This window comes from Heptranchias perlo, chromosome 6 (assembly GCF_035084215.1).
Source record: "Heptranchias perlo isolate sHepPer1 chromosome 6, sHepPer1.hap1, whole genome shotgun sequence".
Taxonomy (NCBI): domain Eukaryota; kingdom Metazoa; phylum Chordata; class Chondrichthyes; order Hexanchiformes; family Hexanchidae; genus Heptranchias; species Heptranchias perlo.
The window spans coordinates 24,211,647-24,230,525 of record NC_090330.1 but is presented as its reverse complement, the minus strand read 5'-3'; the positions used below and the strand labels follow the sequence as shown (position 1 = coordinate 24,230,525).

General features: G+C 42.1%; 1 protein-coding gene across 2 annotated transcripts in view; it reads left to right on the top strand.

Annotated features, from left to right (window-relative positions):
* nbeaa (neurobeachin a) overlaps positions 1–18,879 on the top strand; it is a 637,170-nt gene that overhangs the window by 80,933 nt on the left and 537,358 nt on the right. For both annotated transcript variants that reach the window (XM_067985944.1, XM_067985943.1), the window contains exons 3-5: positions 5,747–5,847; positions 6,094–6,189; positions 7,874–7,995. In XM_067985944.1, coding sequence (XP_067842045.1) covers positions 5,747–5,847; positions 6,094–6,189; positions 7,874–7,995 — 319 coding nt within the window. The remainder of the gene's footprint in view (positions 1–5,746; positions 5,848–6,093; positions 6,190–7,873; positions 7,996–18,879) is intronic.

Genomic DNA, 18,879 nt, shown 5'->3' with positions numbered 1-18,879 from the left:
CATGTAACTGTCCAAATGCTTTTTAAAAGACAAAATTGTACCCGCCTCCACTACTGCCTCTGGCAGCTCGTTCCAGACACTCACCACCCTTTGAGTGAAAAAATTGCCCCTCTGGACCCTTTTGTATCTCTCCCTCTCACCTTAAATCTATGCCCCCTCGTTATAGACTCCCCTACCTTTGGGAAAAGATTTTGACTATCTACCTTATCTATGCCCCTCATTATTTTATAGACTTCTATAAGATCACCCCTTAACCTCCTACTCTCCAGGGAAAAAAGTCCCAGTCTATCCAACCTCTCCCTATAAGTCGAACCATCAAGTCCCGGTAGCATCCTAGTAAATCTTTTCTGCACTCTTTCTAGTTTAATAATATCCTTTCTATAATAGGGTGACCAGAACTGTACACAGTATTCCAAGTGTGGCCTTACTAATGTCTTGTACAACTTCAACAAGACATCCCAACTCCTGTATTCAATGTTCTGACCAATGAAACCAAGCATGCTGAATGCCTTCTTCACCACCCTATCCACCTGTGACTCCACTTTCAAGGAGCTATGAACCTGTACTCCTAGATCTCTTTGTTCTATAACTCTCCCCAACGCCCTACCATTAACGGAGTAGGTCCTGGCCCGATTCGATCTACCAAAATGCATCACCTCACATTTATCTAAATTAAACTCCATCTGCCATTCATCGGCCCACTGGCCCAATTTATCAAGATCCCGTTGCAATCCGAGATAACCTTCTTCACTATCCACAATGCCACCAATCTTGGTGTCATCTGCAAACTTACTAACCATGCCTCCTAAATTCTCATCCAAATTATTAATATAAATAACAAATAACAGCAGACCCAGCACCGGTCCCTGAGGCACATTGCTGGTAACAGGCCTCCAGTTTGAAAAACAACCCTCTACAACCACCCTCTGTCTTCTGTCGTCAATCCAATTTTGTATCCAATTGGCTACCTCACCTTGGATCCCGTGAGATTTAACCTTATGTAACAACCTACCATGCGGTACCTTGTCAAAGGCTTTGCTAAAGTCCATGTACACCACGTCTACTGCACAGCCCTCATCTATCTTCTTGGTTACCCCTTCAAAAAACTCAATCAAATTCGTGAGACATGATTTTCCTCTCACAAAACCATGCTGACTGTTCCTAATCAGTCCCTGCCTCTCCAAATGCCTGTAGATCCTGTCTCTCAGAATACCCTCAAACAACTTACCCACTACAGATGTCAGGCTCACCGGTCTGTAGTTCCCAGGCTTTTCCCTGCCGCCCTTCTTAAACAAAGGCACAACATTTGCTACCCTCCAATCTTCACGCACCTCACCTGATGATTCAAATATCTCTGCTAGGGGACCCGCAATTTCCTCCCTAACCTCCCATAACGTCCTGGGATACATTTCATCAGGTCCCGGAGATTTATCTACCTTGATGCGCGTTAAGACTTCCAGCACCTCCCTCTCTGTAATATGTACACTCCTCAAGACATCACTATTTATTTCCCCAAGTTCCCTAACATCCATGCCTTTCTCAACCGTAAATACCGATGTGAAATATTCATTCAGGATCTCACCCATCTCTTGTGGTTCCGCACATAGATGACCTTGTTGATCCTTAAGAGGCCCTACTCTCTCCCTAGTTACTCTTTTGCCCTTTATGTATTTGTAGAAGCTCTTTGGATTCTCCTTTGCCTTATCTGCCAAAGCAATCTCATGTCCCCTTTTTGCCCTCCTGATTTCTCTCTTAACTCTACTCCGGCAATCTCTATACTCTTCAAGGGATCCACTTGATCCCAGCTGTCTATGCATGTCATATGCCTCCTTCTTCTTTTTGACTAGGGCCACAATCTCCCGAGTCATCCAAGGTTCCCTACTTCTACCAGCCTTGCCCTTCACTTTATAAGGAATGTGCTTACCCTGAACCCTGGTTAACACACTTTTGAAAGCCTCCCACTTACCAGACGTCCCTTTGCCTGCCAACAGACTCTCCCAATCAACTTCTGAAAGTTCCTGTCTAATACCATCAAAATTGGCCTTTCCCCAATTTAGAATTTTAACTTTTGGGCCAGACCTATCATTCTCCATAGCTATCTTAAAACTAATGGAATTATGATCACTGGTCCCAAAGTGATCCCTCACTAACACTTCTGTCACCTGCCCTTCCTTATTTCCCAAGAGGAGGTCAAGTTTTGCCCCCTCTCTAGTCGGGCCATCCACATACTGAATGAGAAATTCCTCCTGAATACACAACAAATTTCTCTCCATCCAAGCCCCTAATGCTATGGCTGTCCCAGTCAATGTTGGGAAAGTTAAAGTCCCCTACTATTACCACCCTATTTTTCTTGCAGCTGTCTGTAATCTCCTTACATATTTGCTCCTCAATTTCCCGTTGACTATTTGGGGGTCTGTTGTACAATCCTATCAAAGTGATCTCTCCCTTTTTATTTTTCAGTTCTACCCATATAGACTCAGTGGGCGAACCCTCGGATATATCCCCTCTCACTACTGCCGTGATGTTCTCCCTAATCAAGAACGCAACTCCTCCTCCTCTCTTATCTCCTGCTCTATCTTTCCTATAGCATCTGTACCCTGGAACATTGAGCTGCCAGTCCTGCCCCTCCCTTAGCCATGTTTCAGTAATAGCTATAACATCCCAGTCCCATGTACCCATCCTTGCCCATCAGACTTCTTGCATTGAAATAAATGCAGTTTAATCTAGACTTCCCTTGGTCTTTGCCCTGCTTTCTCAGACCATCTGTCCGGTCATGTTTTGTACACTCTCCCTTACTGCCTTTTGTTTCTGTCACTTTACTTCCCACTGACTTCCTGCATCGGTTCCCATCCCCCTGCCACATTAGTTTAAACCCTCCCCAACAGCACTAGCAAACACTTCCCCTAGGACATTGGTTCCAGTCCTGCCCAGATGCAGACCGTCCAATTTGTACTGGTCCCACCTCCCCCAGAACCGGTTCCAATGGCCCAGGAATTTGAATCCCTCCCTCTTGCACCATCTCTCAAGCCTCGTATTCATCCTAGCTATCCTGTCATTCCTACTCTGACTAGCCCGTGGCACTGGTAGCAATCCTGAGATTACTACCTTTTGAGGTCCTACTTTTTAGTTTAACTCCTAACTCCCTAAATTCAGCTTGTAGGACCTCATCCCGTTTTTTACCTATATCGCTGGTACCTATATGCACCATGACAACTGGCTGTTCACCCTCCCCCTCCAGAATGTCCTGCAGCCGCTCCGAGACATCCCTGACCCTTGCACCAGGGAGGCAACATACCATCCTGGAGTCTCGGTTGTGTCTGCAGAAACGCCTGTCTATTCCCCTTACAATCGAGTCCCCTATCACTATAGCTCTGCCACTCTTTTTCCTGCCCTCCTGTGCAGCAGAGCCAGCCACGGTGCCATGAACCTGGCCGCTGTCACCTTCCCCTGGTGAGCCATCTCCCCCAATAGTATCCAAAACGGTATACCTGTTTTGGAGGGAGATGACCGCAGGGGACCCCTGCAATGCCTTCCTACTCTTCCTCTGTCTGTTGGTTACCCATTCACTATCTCCCTCAGTAATTTTTATCTGTGGTGTGACCAACTCACTGAACGTGCTATCCACGACTTCCTCAGCATCGCGGATGCCCCAAAGTGAGTCAAACAGTAGCTGCAGCTGGACACACTTCCCGCAGGTGAAGGAACCAGGGACACAGGAAGGATCCCTGAATTCCCGCATCCCACAAGAGGAACATGACACGGGTCTGGGATCTCCTGCCATGACTTAACCCTTAAGTTAGCTTAACAACAACTACAATTTCAAGAAGAAAAAAGGAAAGAAAAACTACTTACCAGTCACCAGTTCTTCTGCTACCCACTGTTCAGTGGAGGTGACTGAGCCGACTTCTCCCAGAATGCCCCTCTGTCTCCTCTGCTGGATGCTTTTCCTCCTGGTAGTCACTGAAGGGCTTCTTCTGCTACTCACTGTTCAGTGGAGGTGATGAGGAATGTGCCTGAACTGATATTTGTCAAACAAGTAGTTGGTTTCTATTAAAGAATGACCAGTAGCTTCAGTGATCTTGTTGGGTCTTGCAGCAATTATAATTCTATAGAGTACAAAAGTATGGAAGTCATGATGAACCCTTATAAAGCACTGATTTGACCACAACTGGAGTATTGTGTCCAGTTCTGGACACTGCACTTTGGGAAAGATGTGAAGGCCTTAGAGAGGGTGCAGAAGAGATTTACTAGAATGATTCTGGGGATGAGGGGCTTTAGTTACGTGGATAGACTGGAGAAGCTGGGATTGTTTGCCTTAGAGCAGAGATGGTTGCGAGGAGATTTGATAGAGGTATTCAAAATCATGAAGGGTCTAGACAGAGAAGATAGAGAGAAATTGTTCCCATTGGCGGTAGGATCAAGAACCAGAGGACGTAGATTTAAGGTGATTGGCAAAAGTACCAAAGGTGACATGAGGAAAAACATTTTTACACAGCGAGTGGTTAGGATCTGGAATGTCTGCCTGAGTGGGTGGTGGAGGCAGATTCAATCATGGCCTTCAAAAGGGAACTGGATAAGAACTTGAAAGGAAAGAAATTGCAGGGCTACAGGGATAGGGCGGGGGAGTGGGACTAGCTGGATAGCTCTTGCATAGAGCCGGTACGGACTCGATTGGTCGAATGGCCTTCTTCCGTGCTGTAACCTTGCTATGATTCTGTGATTCTAATCCTGCTTGTAACAGTGTAGTTATACTACAATTTCTGCATTGATGCAATGCAAAAGCTACTGATCACTATCCAGTAATATCTGCAGTTGATATGCATCACTATGAGCAAGGCTAAGATAATTTTGGACTGTGATGCCCTCCCCCAGAGTGTAATGAGTTGCCTACACTCATCACTTCAAGGAGGTAGTCTCAGACTTTTTGGGCTTCACTCTGGTTGCAGGAGACCTGTGACTGGTGCAAAATGAACTAACTTAACAATTGTTACTGAAACATTGAATACCCTATTACCAAATGCTCTTCAGCAATTCTTGTACCAGTGAGCGCAACACTGTTCATGCATTGACGTACGCCTATATGGCGATGTGCTTTAACTGAGTACATTATGATGCAGAACCAGCCATGGAATTTAGTGCTACCGGCTTGAATCATTCTAAAACAGATTTTGCACTTTTGAGTTGGTACTCTGTCTGCGATCTTGTGTGGAATTTTTAATATGAAAATTTTAAAGTTTCAGTCCAGAAGGTCTCTGAACATAAGCAATATTCTCCCTTTAACTTTCTTGACTCCTCACCTTATCCAAAGGTTCCAAGTGACCATTCTTTAAATGTGAACCTAGATGGGCTTGCATGGCTCAGTTCCACATTTGGCAATGAGCCATCAGGGGAACTTAGATGTTTATTTTATTTCAGACCAACATTTAAATGAAATTAGCTGATAAAATCTGCTGCTTTCATAATTAATATAAATTGTAGTTGAATACTAGAAGTCAGCAAACATTAAAACTATGTGTGGTATATCCAGAATGTATGGGAGTAGTGCTGTAAATGAGATAAATTATAAGCCACTTGTGACAGAACCTACACAACTTTTTCACAAGTACAGGACTTATGAATTGTGTATCCCAACATTGCTGGTTTATTTTCTCGTGTTGCTTCCTGATTTACATTCTCCTTGTGTGATAACATAAAATGTATCAATATACAGCTTTCATATTTATAGTGTGAAATACTCTCTTTGCAGATTTGCTGGTTGATATGTTGGGTGTTCTAGCGAGCTATAGCATTACTGTCAAGGAACTCAAGCTGCTATTCAGCATGCTGCGTGGAGAAAATGGATTCTGGGTAAGCTCTAGCCTTGAGACTAAGTATTGCATGTAAACCAGTGAAGCTGGAGTCCGCTTTATTGTAGTAGCGTATAGTAGTTGATTTTGGGGCATATGAATTGTTTGTGATGGATCTTCTGGTGTAACCAACCTTTTGCTTAAAATAAATGTATTAACTAACTTGCAATGGTAAAATGTTGCCACAGATGCAGGATCAGTCATACACTTCTAGGTTGAAGGCTTTTAATTCCAATCTTTTTGACAGCCAAGACATGCAGTTAAATTGCTGTCAATTCTGAATCAGATGCCACAAAGACAAGGCCCAGACACCTTCTTCAACTTTCCTGGACGGAGTGCAGCAGTAAGTTTATTATAATTTATATTATTTAATCCTTTATTAACTATGTTGTATAAAAACATTTAAGAATTATAATAGTCTTGTGCAGTGTTTTGAAAATAGCTTTTCAATATCAGGACCTCCTTCAACATCTCAAAAGAAACACTTTTGACTGCCTTTTGATTTTAAAAAGAGGAAGAAAATCTTTTAGTATTGAATGCTGATCACAAGATAAACACCTATGAAGAAGGATACTTGGCTCAACCATATAGAAAAACGTGATGTTCTCCTCTCCCCCCCCCCCCCCAACACCCCCCACACCCGCTATCCAATTATCTTTTAAATGTCTAAGATTTTTGCCTATACTGCCCTGAACAGATGTCCATTGTAAGTGTTATTCACTCTGCATGAAAAATAACCATCTGATGTAGATCCTAAATTTTCCTTTCACCAGTTTAAACCTTGTTGTACTTCCATGGCATGGTTTGATGTCATGCTCTGGATTTACCTTTTCTATGCCATAATATTTTGTATAAATGTATGGTTTCCCCTCTCTTGCCTCCTTTCAGGGCTGTTTCAATCTTCTGACTGCCTCTAATGCTTGAACATGTCCCTTGTGTCTAAGTTGCTAAATCTGGACACAGTACTCAAGATGTAGTCTGAATAGTTTCAGTGTGACATCTTCAGTCTTGTATTCTTAGCAATATAATGCAGCATTCTATTCATTTTGTTTGCTGCTTTGAAATAACTGGATATTAAATATCTATCCTACTATCACTCTGAGATCACTTTCACCTTCACCCATTTGTGAGCATTCACAGAATACATATTTTGCCTATTTTTTCTTTCATTATTCAATACCTTACATAAGTTTGTATTGAGTTTAATCTGCCACCATGCTGCTGAGTTGCAGATTTTTTTTTTAAGTACGTTTGGTCTTGACTCCTTGTTGCACCATCTTATACTCGGCAAAAAACATAAGGAAAAATAATCTGATTTGGTATATTTGAAAACTTATTACAACTGGCCGAGTCTACCAAAAAAGTCTTTCTACTTGTTTCTCTCTCTCCTCCTTCTGTTCTGTTTCTCTTATTCTTTCCTCGTTCCCTTCTTTCCACTTCCTTTTTTCCTACTTTTTCTCTTCCTTACTTCCCTCATTTCCTTTCCTCTCTTCCTTTTTTCAATTTCCTCTTCTCCCCTTCTCACTCCCTCCCTGCTTGCCTTCTTTCTCTCTCCCTCCCCCGAATAAATAAGGGTATTAGACCAAGTCGTGACTGAGGTGTTTATACATGGTGGGGAAAGGGTGCGAGATGAGGGGGGGATGGAGGGAGAAGGGACGGAGGGAAAGAGAAGGGGATGTTGATTCCCTGGTTGAAATCCTGATGCAGTTTAGTGATGAATGGAGTGCAAAGCTGATCAAATACTTTTCAATGATCAGCAATGGATCTGTGTTCTGGTGCAGCATTACAACTATTATGTCAGAACATATAACAAATCAGGTTACACCTGCCCCCACCACTTAAAATATTCCCATTGCTGATCCAGGTCTTGTCAAGACTACAGATGACCATCGCACTGTAGATGTATGAACTATATGTGTACTGCAGCAGATTACATCACAGTGGCAGCATGTAATGCATGAGTGTGTTCACAGGCTTCAGTAAAGCTTCTTCTGGTTCTGAAATCTGTACCTTTCACTTTTCGCCAGGCCATCGCTTTGCCTCCTATTGCTAAGTGGCCTTACCAAAATGGTTTTACTTTAAATACCTGGTTTCGCATGGATCCGCTAAATAATATAAATGTGGACAAAGACAAGCCATATCTCTACTGGTATGTACTCACAATTTACTTCTGTATAATAGCTGTGTGAATAGGTGTATTGTAAGCATGTATTTGATAAATTTATGCATATGGTTTGAACAGTCGGTGTCTTGTGGTTATCCTACTCTGAATGCAAGTGGCAATATTGTTAATGAGATTAGTTTATATGGATTTGGCATGTATGTGCTTCATATTTCTTCATGTTAGATTTAGCATTTTTAAAGTCTGTGATAAATATAATATGAAAATCCATTTATATAGAGTCTTTTACTCCAGACTTTAATTATCTCTTGCCCTGTAGTTGTTTTCACTTAAGGAGTCACCAACCTGCATAGCAGGCTTAATAAAGAGAATTAAACCATATGCATTGTTCTTCACTTCCTCAAAATTAATTCTCATCACAGTACAGCATATTGAGAAAGTAACTGTTAGGAAGAATGGGACAGACACATTAAAACCAAAAATCAAAGCAGAAAATCCTGCAAATGCACAGCAGATTCATTAGCACCTGGAAAGAAAGGAGGCTAATATTTCGGATTGATACCCTTCATCAGATTAATAAAGAAAAGCAGACCAACTTCTCTGCAGGACTGACATAACAAAGAGAGGAAGGGGGAATAGGTAAAGGATAAGATTAAGAATGCTTAAGTACTGTTACAAGGAGTTGCTAATGTATTTAATAACTTCTGATATCTATAAAAGAAAAAGCTGGAAAGCAATGAAAAGTGCTGGATAAAATACATAAAGATCATATCAGTCATGCTGTTGAAAGCCATTAGAAAGTCAGATAGTGAATAAAAATACTAAAATGGAATAAAACCCAATGGAATGTGAATGGGAAGAAATGGTAGGAGAATGAAGAAGACAGCCAAGGTTTCAAGATGCCAAAGTCAGTATTCAGATCAGAAGGCTAGACAGTGCTCGGGAGACAGATGAGAAACTTTTAATTGAGCTTGGTTGGAACAATTTAGAATGTAGATTGCCAATCCTGGAAAGATTGGTGTAGGAATATGAGGGAGAATTGAAGTGTAAAATCACAGGAAGTTCAGGATCGTGCTTGCAGATAGAATAAAGAGGCTCAGCAAAGCGGTCACTCAATCTGCATTTGTTCTCCGTAATACACAGTAACCATATTGTAAGCAGTGAATATGATATATTAGATTTACATGTAGTTTCCTGCTGGTGTCTCCTATTCCATATTCCGCTATGGTCCCCTCCATTTTGTAGCTGTTTTACTCATTTTCTGTCTATATAGTGCCTTTTCACAGCCTGATGAGGCAACCTTTGTATTTCATCCAGTACTTTTCTCCAGCCTATTTTTAAAAAATTGTTCATAGATCTCCTTGCATTAGTGGTTAGCATTTCTGCACTCTTGTCTCTTACCTGTTCTCTCCTACTCTCTTTTGGTCAGTCCTATAAAGGAGTATGTATTGTTTTCCTTTATAAGTTGACTCCTTTATATCTTTTTCTTTTCAGATCTTGGTGGATTTACTGTGTTTATCCACCATTTTCTGTTTTTATTTCTAATTTGCAGTATTTGCAGTTTTTTGTTCTTTTTATCTCTATGTAAAATCAAATTTTAGCCAAAAAACAAATAGGAATTTGTATTAATTCTGTTATAGTCACCTTCCACCCCCCCCCCCGCCCCCCTTTTTTAATCCTATCTTGAAGGTAGTAATTCAAGCTGATGTGCAGTTCTCATAGGCACAATCGGTTCTTACAGTATGTCACCGATGTGGCTCTTCATGTGAGTCTAAGCAGCAAGTATTAATAAGCTTTTAAACCATGGGGTTATCACATGGCTGATGTCACTCATTGTCTTCACATGCACACTTTTCAACAGCGGCTGCCACTTCACCAGTAGGAGTCTGGCTGATGTTTTTTCCTCCCATCCCTAGTTTAAGGATACAGAGGTCAATTATAGAGTTACTATCACTGTCCTGACTGAAATCAGAAAACTGAACACAGGTACAATGAACCTAGGAATGTCCTGATCTGTGGTTCAGTATTGTACAAGGCAGAACATTTATATATTGAGGCATGAGAAGACCTTAACTCTGGATGACTTTCAAAGGCTGTACCAAATATGAGAGTTAAAATTTTAATTTTTTTTTTACTAGAAATAAGGCACTGCAATCACATTCAGGATTATCATTTGTGACTTTGCCCAGGGTGATCCTGCTGTGAGCAAGGCGAGAGCTGGACTGAAAGGATTCAAATAGGGAGTTTTGGGAGCGATGGGCTTGGAACTGGGAGGTGATGATACATTTGAGAACTTTGTAGAGGAAAGGGAGGATAGAGATGGAATTTGGAGAGATCGGGTGGGTCTTTGAGAAGTGAGAGGTAAGGAAAGGGAAGGGGCAGTGCCTGAGCAGAGCAAACAATGTCAGCAAGCATTGGAGTCAGGAGAAGTGGATGAATAGGAAAGGGGATCAAGGAACAGGAGGTGGGTTTCATGAAAGAGATGAGCTTGGAGAGGACAGGGGATGATGGAAATGAAACGGCAAAGCAATGGAATTTGAGGTAGGGTGGGTGAGAGACTTGGGGGAGGTCATGATCGCAGGATGTTCCAAAGCTCTTTACAGCCAATGAAGTATTTTTCAAGTGTAGTCACTATACTATTGTACGAACATACAAATTAAGAGCAGGAGTAGGCCATTCAGCCCCTCGAGCCTGCTCTGCCATTTGATAAGATTATGGCTGACCTGATTGTGACCTCAACCCTACTTTCCCGTCTACCTTCTTTAACCTTTGACTCTTTTTTGTTAATCAGGAATCAATCTAACTCAGCCTTAAAAAATATATTCAATGACCCTGCCTCCACCACTGTCTGGGGAAGGGAGTGCCACAGACTCACGACCCTCTGAGAAAAAAATTCTCCTCATCTCTCTCTTAAATGGGCGACCCCTTATTTTTAAACTGTGGCTCCTATTTCTAGTCTCTCCCACAAGGGGAAACATCCTCTCAGCATCTACCCCTTCTAGTCCCCTCAGGATCTTATATGTTTCTATAAGATCACCTCTCATTCTTCTAAACTCCAGTGTATACAGGCCCAACTTGTCCAACCTTTCCTCATAAGATAACCCCCTCATCCCAGGAATCAGCCGAGTGAACTTTCTCTGAACGGCCTCCAAAGCAATTATGTCCTTTCTAGATGTGGTCTCGCCAATGCCCTGTACAACTGTAGCAAAACATCTCTACTTTTATATTCCATTCCCCTCACAATAAATGACAACATTCCATTTGCCTTCCTAATCACTTGCTGTACCTGCATACTAACTTTTTGTGATTCATGTACTAGGATACCCAGATCCCTCTCTACCTCAGACTTCTGCAATCTCTCTCCATTTAAATGATACACTACTTTTCTATTCCTCCTGCCAAAGAGGACAAGTTCATATTTTCCCACATTATACTCCATTTGCCAAATTTTTGCCCACTCACTAATGTAGGAATTGTAAGTGTAGTTACTATTGTAATAAAGGAGCAACAACGGGTAGTGTCAGAGACCGCTGCAATGGTTGTCAAAATTTTAGATAAGAAATGCATGAGCTATTTGCGTTTGGTATTGCAAATGAGGGCAGAGGAGCAGGGGAAAGAGGTTTGAAGATGTAATTAATCATGGAGAAAAGGAGTTAAGGGTTGTCCTTGCCCTCCAGGATGATCCTGTAGTAGGAGGATTTGACTGAGGAGAGCAAAACATGGCATTGTTTAACATGGTTGAGTCAGATTTGGCGATAAATGACTTAGAGCAGTCGTGCAGCAGGTGCACTCAAGTTTGTGGTTTTTGGACTAAAAGGAGGTAAGATGGAGACTGTAGCTGGGGAATAAGCAGGCATGGGAGACGGTGAATTATTTGGTAGGGGCAAATGTGTTAACAAAACAATTGAGCAGGTCAACAGTGGCAGGGGCGTTATGATGAGTGAAGGGCAAAAGAAGTGAAAATTTGACGGTGAATTAGTGAAGGAATTGAGGGGGACCCTTTTTCTCATGGGCAGATGGTGGAAGTAGTGGAAAGTAGAGAGATGTGAGTAGTAAGGGAGATGAGCAAGTTGCCAGACTCAGCCTTGTAACTGATCAAGACTCCTGAATTAAAGAGACCACGGGATGGTCAGGTCAAGAGGGTGGTTGTGGGTGGGATAGTTTATGTGAAGTGAGATTGAATGAAGATAGGAAGGCAGAGGAGAGAGAGCTAGGACAGTTTCGGTGTAGGTGGAAATCACTAAGGATGAAAGTCACTCAGTGCTCAGGCAAAAGGAAGAGATTTTGGTGAGAAAGTCAATATGGGACTTGGGAATGCAGTGTACACCAAGCATGTTAAGTGAGATGCAAGAGGGATCGAACAAGGTGAGATGCTTGAAGGAGACAAAGGTGTTATGGAAGTGGAAGTAAACGGACTTTCTGATGGAGAGGAAATGGGTTTGGCACCTCAGCTTGGGGTCACATTGGACACCAAGGTTGCGAACAGTCTGGTTCAACCTAAGATAGTGGCTAAGGCGAAAGATGGAATCGGTAGTGAGAGTACGGAGTGTGTGGTAGGAGCCGTAGACGATGGCTTCAGTCTTCCCAATGTTTAACTGGAGGAAATTGTGGCTCATCCAAGACTGGATGTCAGACAAGCAGTCTAACCACATATAGGCAGTGGAGGGGTCGAGAGAGATGGTGGGGGTAGATCTGGGTGTTGTCACCTGACCCCATGTCTTCCGACGATGTTGCCAAGATGCAGCTTGTAGATGAGGAAGAGGATGGGGCCATGGCTTGATCCTTGGGGGATTCCACAAATAATATTGTGGTGCAGGAGGAGAAGTCCTTGCTGAGATGCTTCAGCTTCGATTAGATAGGCAAGAGTTGGAACCAAGCAAGTGCACACACTGATCTGGACAACGGAGGAGAGACGTTAATGGAGTATGGTCTAGGACCGTGTCAAAGGCTGCAGAGAAGTTGAGTAGGACGAGGAGGAAAATTGTACCACAGTCACAGAGGATGTGCGTAGTAAGGGAGATGAGGAAGTGGTCAGACTCAGCCTTGCCCAGTGGGTGAAACCTCATTGGAGAGATTCAAATGTGGAGTTTAAGGAAAGATGGATAAGGATTTGGGAGGTATTAACACATTCAAGGACTTTGGAGAGGAAAGGGTTGGAGATGGGACAGTAGTTTGCAAAAACAGAGGGGTTGAGGAAGTAGGCATTTGAGGAGGATGGTGATTATGGCTATTTTGAAAGGGACCAGGACAGTACCTGAGCAGAAGGACCGACCCATTTATATCAGCTAGCGTAGGGGCCAGGAAGGGAGTTTGGGTGGTCAGCAGGTTAATGAGAATGGGGTCAAGGGAGCAGGAGTTGCATCTCGTGGACAAGAGGAGCTTAAGGAGGGCATGAGGGGAGAGAATCTAGAGAAGGACATGGGATCGGGGCTAGGGCAAGGGGGAGGTTTGGTTTGTTGGGCAAGGGGAAGGGGGAAGTATCAGAGGTCGTTGAATGGATGATCTCAATCTTGGTGACAAAGTCCATGAGCCCCTTGCCGCTATTGTTCGAGGTGAGAGTGGAGAGGGCAGGGGAGAGAGGTTTGACGAGACAGTTTGTAGTGGAGAAAAGAAGCGGGCTGTTTATCTTTGCTCTCCAGTATGATCCTGGAATAGTGGGTGGTTTTGGCAGTGGAGAATCTAGTTTAATTTTTTGAGGAGGTAACTAACATGGTAGATAAGGGAGTGTCTATGGATGTTATTAATGTGGACTCCCAGAAGACATTCGACAAGGTTCCACATAAGAGACTGTTAACAAAAATTAAAGCGCATGGAATTGGAGGCAATCTACTGGCTTGGATATGACTAATGGTGTCCCAGGGATCTGTACTGGGGCAGCAGCTTTTCACTATATTTATAAATGACTTGGATGAAGGAATAGAGAGTAGTATATCTAAGTTTGCTGACAACACTAAGTTACATGGCACAGTAAATAATGTAGATGGGAGCAGAAAGTTGCAAAGGGACATTGACAGATTAAGTGAGTGGGCAAAACTGTGGCAGATGGAGTTCAATATGGGAAAGTGTGAGGTCATCCATCTTGGACCTAAGAAAGATAGATCAGAATATTTTCCAAATGGCAAGAAGCAAGGAACTGGATGAGCAGAAAGATTTATGGGTCCAATACAGAAATCACTAAAAGCTAGTGGACAGGTACAAAAAATAATTAAAAAGGCTAATGAAATGTTGGCCTTCATCTCAAGAGGGCTGGAATACAATGGAGTAGAAGTTATGTTACAGCTGTACAGAGCTCCAGTTAGACCCATCTAGAGTACTGCATTCAGTTCAGGGCACTGCACCTCAGGAAGGCTATATTGGCCTTGGAGGCGTTGCAGCGCAGATTCACCAGAGAGATAATGGAGCTAAAAGGGTTAAATCACGAGGACAGGTTGCATAGACTAGGCTTGTATCCCCTTGAATCTATAAGATTAAGTAGTGATCTAATTGAGATGTTTAAAATGATTAAAGGATTTGGTAGGGTAGATGGAGAAACTAGTTCCTCTGGTGGGAGATTCCAGAACAAGGGGGCATAACCTTAAAATTAGAGCTAGGCCATTCAGGATTGATGTCAGGAAACACTTCTTCTCACAAAGGTTAGTGGAAATCTGGAACTTCCCCCCCCCCCCCCCCCCCCCCCAAAAAAAAAAAGCTGTTGAGGTTAGGTCAATTGAAAATTTTGAAATTGAGATTTATAGATTTTTGTTAGGCAAGGGTAATAAGGGTTACAGAAAGAAGGTAGGTAGATGGAGTTAAGATACAGATCATCCATGATCGAATTAAATGGCAGAACAGGCTCACGGGGCTGAATGGCCTACTTATGTTCCTATGATCTGGTCCAGCCAGATATGACGATAGATGACCAAACTAATTAGAATCATGGAATCATAGTTGTTTGTCAGATACTCTCAAGTCTGCATCCCATGTACTTGAGGGAGCAAAGATGGGGGCCATACCAGGGGGAACAACTAGGATGGGAGAAAGCAAGGGTGGAAGTGGGGCAAGGGCATCAAAAGGAGATGAGTGTGTAATTGAGCAGATTGACAGCTGCAGAATTATTGACCATGTCTTATTGGTCTTTAATCACTACTTATCTACATTTGTGTTTAAAACTTAAGTTATTACTGCTTACAAAGCATATACAATAATAGCCTTAGGCCATTAGGTGCCTTCAGAGTTATTTCTCAGCCTCATCTGACTTGTCACTTAAAGATAATGAGCTAATGACAGCAAGACATTATCATGTAAATTGAATTGACTTGAGGCCAAGTGATTTTTTGTTTTGGTATTTTGTTTGTCAAAATGAGAATTTTTTATAAATTATATATTACATTTTAAAAGATGTATTGTTTTCACTGCTGCCCCCTACTGGAAATTGTTATGCATTGTCTATTTTGCAATATAGCATTTAAAATTAATTTGTGTTGCATTCCTGTTATAAACTGGTGCTCTAATAGTGACGGTGCCTTATTATTTATTTTGACAACTATTTCCTTGAGCTCTGTTTCACAAAACAAAATGTATCTGTAACCTAACTAATGCTGAATAATGTTTTTACAACAGGCGTGGTGACAGTTGTGATTTTGCCATTTTAACAGACCAAAATATTATCAGTAACTTTATTCATTAGTTGAACAATGTGAACACATTTTTGACACCTGTATTAAAGCAGTAATTAGGTGGATACTTCTGAAATGCTGTAAACCATAGTTTTAATCAGAATGATACCTGCTGAGTAAATTTACAGAAAAGATTAATCTTTAAGTGCATTTTCATCATACATAGTGCAACTTATAAAGCTTAGTTTCCTACCAAATGCAGTTGAAATAACTTCCTCTTGCCACAAAAAAAATTTGAGTTTTGCTATGCAGACACCATGGGGGTGATTTTAAACCCCAAGAACGGGTGGGTTGGGGGCGGATGGGAGTTGAAAATAGTTGTTGTTTGGGTCACGACCGCAACCTGACTTTATTTCCGGGTTTAAAGTCAGCGTAAAGGTAAAAGTACAGGCTTCCCACTGGGAATGCAAAGTCGGAAAATTTTGCAGTTGCGACCCAAAAAAACAACAATTTTCAACTCCCACCTGCCCCCAACCCACCCGTTCTTGGGGTTTAAAATCACCCTCCATGACAAAGATGACTTTGGAAACTGCTCACAAAGAATATTCCTTATGGGGTTAATTTATTGGGGGAGTCAAAATCTTGGACAGGTAGTTATATTCTGAATATTTATAGAAAATTTCCATGTATCTATAAAAACAATTATTTTTATACCTAGCTATACAATACAAATGCTTAATCAGCAACAAATTCACAGCATTTTGTGTGCCTTGTTGATTTCCTGCTCATATTAGGTATTTATAGGATTCATGATTTGTTGCAAACTTGTGTAATGTAATTTTTATAAAGTATAAATATTGCATTTTATTTCTTTACATCAAAAAGAATGACTTTAGTGGACTTGGTGCATTAAAAGATAAACTGAGAGGAACCACTGGTAAAATTACATGCCATCCCAGTTTGTAAGTGGTTCTGAGTGCGATAATTTTTGGGGAGGCAGAAACAGTGACAGTGGTCGGATAATGGTAGTCAACAAGAGATCTGACTTAGAAAAGAAAAAGGCTCCTTGTTATAGATTTGATTGTAGATGTTAGAAGGGATCACTGCTAAGGTTTGATTTTAGATCTCGTACCAGCCTATGGAACACTGCTTTGAAGAAATAAGTAAAAGTAAGTTCTTCGATGTTGTGAAGTTATGTTTGCTATTGCTACTTTTTTGCACTTCTCTTATGGTAATGTTATTAAATTCTTTATTAAATTCAATTTGTTTAATAAGATTTTATTCATAAAGTGCTTCTCAAGCATGACATTATGTTTATTGCAGTCAAAGGGAATATTCCATGCAACCAAAGCAGATTTATGATAACTTGGGGTATTTTGTTTAAAACCTATAGCTAGATTTACTGCCATTGAATGGGTTATTAATTACTGTGTAGATAAAATTAAAATGTTGTCACATTATTTTGCTTAAAATCAAAATGCTGTTTGAAGAATAACAACTGTGCAAACTGTAGTTCATGTAAATGATGGTAAATCTAAATGTACAATCTACTCTTAATTTGTAGTTGCTTAATTCAAATTATTTGTTGATTCGAATTAAAATTCGCCTCCCATCGAAAATACATTAAACATTTATTCCTTCATTTGAACCTTTTAATTAGAATTATCGGCTAATTTCAATTCAAATTTCCACCCCAAATGGGTCCGAATGCAAATGAATTTGCCAAAACCAACCCTGTTTAGCATTGTGCGTCAGCGGCTTCAGAAATTGCCATGCAGTCAAATCCAGGTCCTGATGTGGGGAGGCAAGTGACAGAAATTGCTGACAACTGGGTGCGTGATAAATTTCTTGAAATTTTATTTTGTTATGAACCAAAGTCATCTTTAATCCTGGCCTTTTTGAAAAGTTGCACCTAAACAGAATTCTGGTTTCATCAACAAAAAAAGGAGTGGATGACTGTTGCTCATTTTAAGGAGTGGCTGCGTCACTTTGGCTGAAGCATGAGAAGAGAGCCCGAGAGGTGAACGCGGTTTAAATCTAAGGCAAGTCATGGCAGCAGAGCTCGCACCCGTGATATGCTTCTCCTGCACTATGTGGGAAGTCATGGACACTACAGGTGTCCCTGGCAACCATGTGTGCAGGAAGTGTGTCCAGCTGCAGCTACTGGCTAACCACATTTCAGAGCTGGAGCTGCAGGTGGATTCACTGTGGAGCATCTGCGATGCTGAGATTATCGTGGATAGCACGTTCAGTGAGGTGGTCACACTGCAGGTAAATATTACGGAGGCAGAAAGGAAATGGGTTACCGCCAGGCAGAGTAAAATGACGAGGCAAGTAGAGCAGGAGTCCCCTGGGGCCATCTCCCTCTCAAACAGATATACCGCTTTGGATACTGTTGGGGGAGATGGCTTATCAGGGGAAAGCAGCAAGAGCCAAGTTCTTGGCACCATGGGTGGCTCTGCTGCACAGGAGGGGAGGAATAAGAGTGGCAGGGCTATATCGATAGGGGATGCAATTGCAAGGGGAATAGATAGGCGTTTCTCCGGCCACAAACGTGACTCCAGGATGATATGTTGCTTCCCTGGTGCTAGGGTCAAGGATGTCACGGAGCGGCTGCAGGACATTCTGGAGGGGGAGGGTGAACAGCCAGTAGTCGTGGTCCATATCGGTACCAATGACATAGGTTTAAAAAAAGGGATGAGGTCCGGCAAGGTGAATTTAAGGAGTTAGGAGATAAATTAAAAAGCAGGCCCTCAAAGGTAGTGATCTCAGGATTACTACCAGTGCCACGTGCTAGTGGGTATAGGAACAGGAGAATAGACCAGATGAATGCGTGGCTGCAGGCTGCAGGGATGGTGTAGGAGGGAGGGATTTAGATTCCTGGGACATTGGGACTGGTTCTGGATAAGGTGGGACCTGTACAAGCGGGACAGGTTACAACCGAGCAGGACCAGGACCGATGTCCTCGTGGGGGTGTTTGCTAGTGCTGTTGGGGAAGGTTTAAACTAGCATGGCAGGGGGATGGGAACCTGAGCAGGGAGACAGAGGAGGGGGAAACCAGGATAGAAACAAAAGACAGAAAGGGAAGAAGCAATAGTGGAAGGCAGAGAAAACAAGGGCGAAAAACAAATAGGGCCATAATGCAAAATAAAACAAAGATGACTAGCAATCTTAAAAAGACAAGTCTAAAGGCATTGTGTCTTAATGCGCGGAGCATTCGCAATAAGATACATAGGAACAGGAGTAGGCCATTCAGCCCCTCGTGCCTGCTCCGCCATTTGGTAAGATCATGGCTGATCGTGATCTAGCTCCATAT